The sequence below is a fragment of the Fusarium odoratissimum genome (genome assembly GCF_000260195.1).
Source record: "Fusarium odoratissimum NRRL 54006 unplaced genomic scaffold supercont1.343, whole genome shotgun sequence".
Lineage (NCBI taxonomy): Eukaryota > Fungi > Ascomycota > Sordariomycetes > Hypocreales > Nectriaceae > Fusarium > Fusarium odoratissimum.
Genome location: NW_022159029.1, coordinates 485 through 1,435, shown reverse-complemented (window position 1 = coordinate 1,435; position 951 = coordinate 485). Strand labels below are relative to the sequence as shown.

The 951-nt window shown below is 45.5% G+C and overlaps 1 protein-coding gene across 1 annotated transcript; it reads right to left on the bottom strand.

Annotated features, from left to right (window-relative positions):
- Positions 1 to 463: 463 nt before the first annotated feature.
- Positions 464 to 751, bottom strand: FOIG_16935 (uncharacterized protein; the record flags this gene model as incomplete). The annotated part of the gene is made up of 1 exon (XM_031218415.1): positions 464 to 751. A coding segment is annotated over one exon (288 nt), but the record flags the coding sequence as incomplete, so codon positions are not given.
- Between the last annotated feature and the right edge of the window lie 200 nt (positions 752 to 951).

Sequence of the window (951 nt, the reverse complement as noted above, 5' to 3'; positions counted from 1 at the left end):
CTTGAACTTCTTTCAGGACGACGTGGGACTGTAGCTTATCGTCAGATAGCAATGACCGTTTGCGTTTGAGATTTTCAGCAATAGGCTTGACCTCGCGCCGGAAGCATTCCCAAGCCCATTTAAAGAATTTTTTACCCTCTAGCACACAACATTAATGTGGGAGCATGGTATATAGAGACGCGAGTAGACCTAACTGGGCGAAAAAATACATCTAGAACGCATTGATGTAAGCGAAGGATATCTGAGAAATAATCCTCCAATACCAATTTCAAGTGATCTCTACTCTGAACGAGGTTATGGAAGAAGGCTAGGTTACCGAGTGCTTCTGCAATTTCTTCGTAGGCATCAATCAACTGCCTGACAGCGTCCGTCCAGGTGGTGGTGATCATGAGCGCCAGTTTGATCGGACCCTAAAAAGCCTCAATCAGTGCCGAAACAGCCATGGGATATAGCTTGATCTTACCCAGATGAAAGCCACGAAGCCACTGGCGTCGGCGCTAAGAAACATTGCCACAAGCTCCTCAATATGTTCGATTGCGTGGAGAAATCTCTGGATCCGGGTCAATTTGCAAAGGTCATTCCTGCGCTCAAGTATGTTCTGAGTTGGCTGGATCGTGTCGTTCAGAGTCATCAGATTGACTCCGTCCATCTGCTTGATCTGATCATCAGAAAGCTCTCGGCGAAAGAGGTTCCTCCTCCGCTCCAAATCTAGCGCACCATCCTTTCTTTTTCGATATTCGTTCACTTTCATGACTAATAATTAAGATTGAACTTTGACCGTCGTCTTCACAAATTGGAACGGTACCTTTTTTGATGCCGCTATAACCACGCACATACAAGTAACTTGAACGTGCCAGCTTATTAATTGTTACAGAAACGAAGCTTCGGGGCCAAGTTCTGCCCTACGGTATTACGCTTCTACGTAGCCTTGCCTACTTCACATAGTAATTT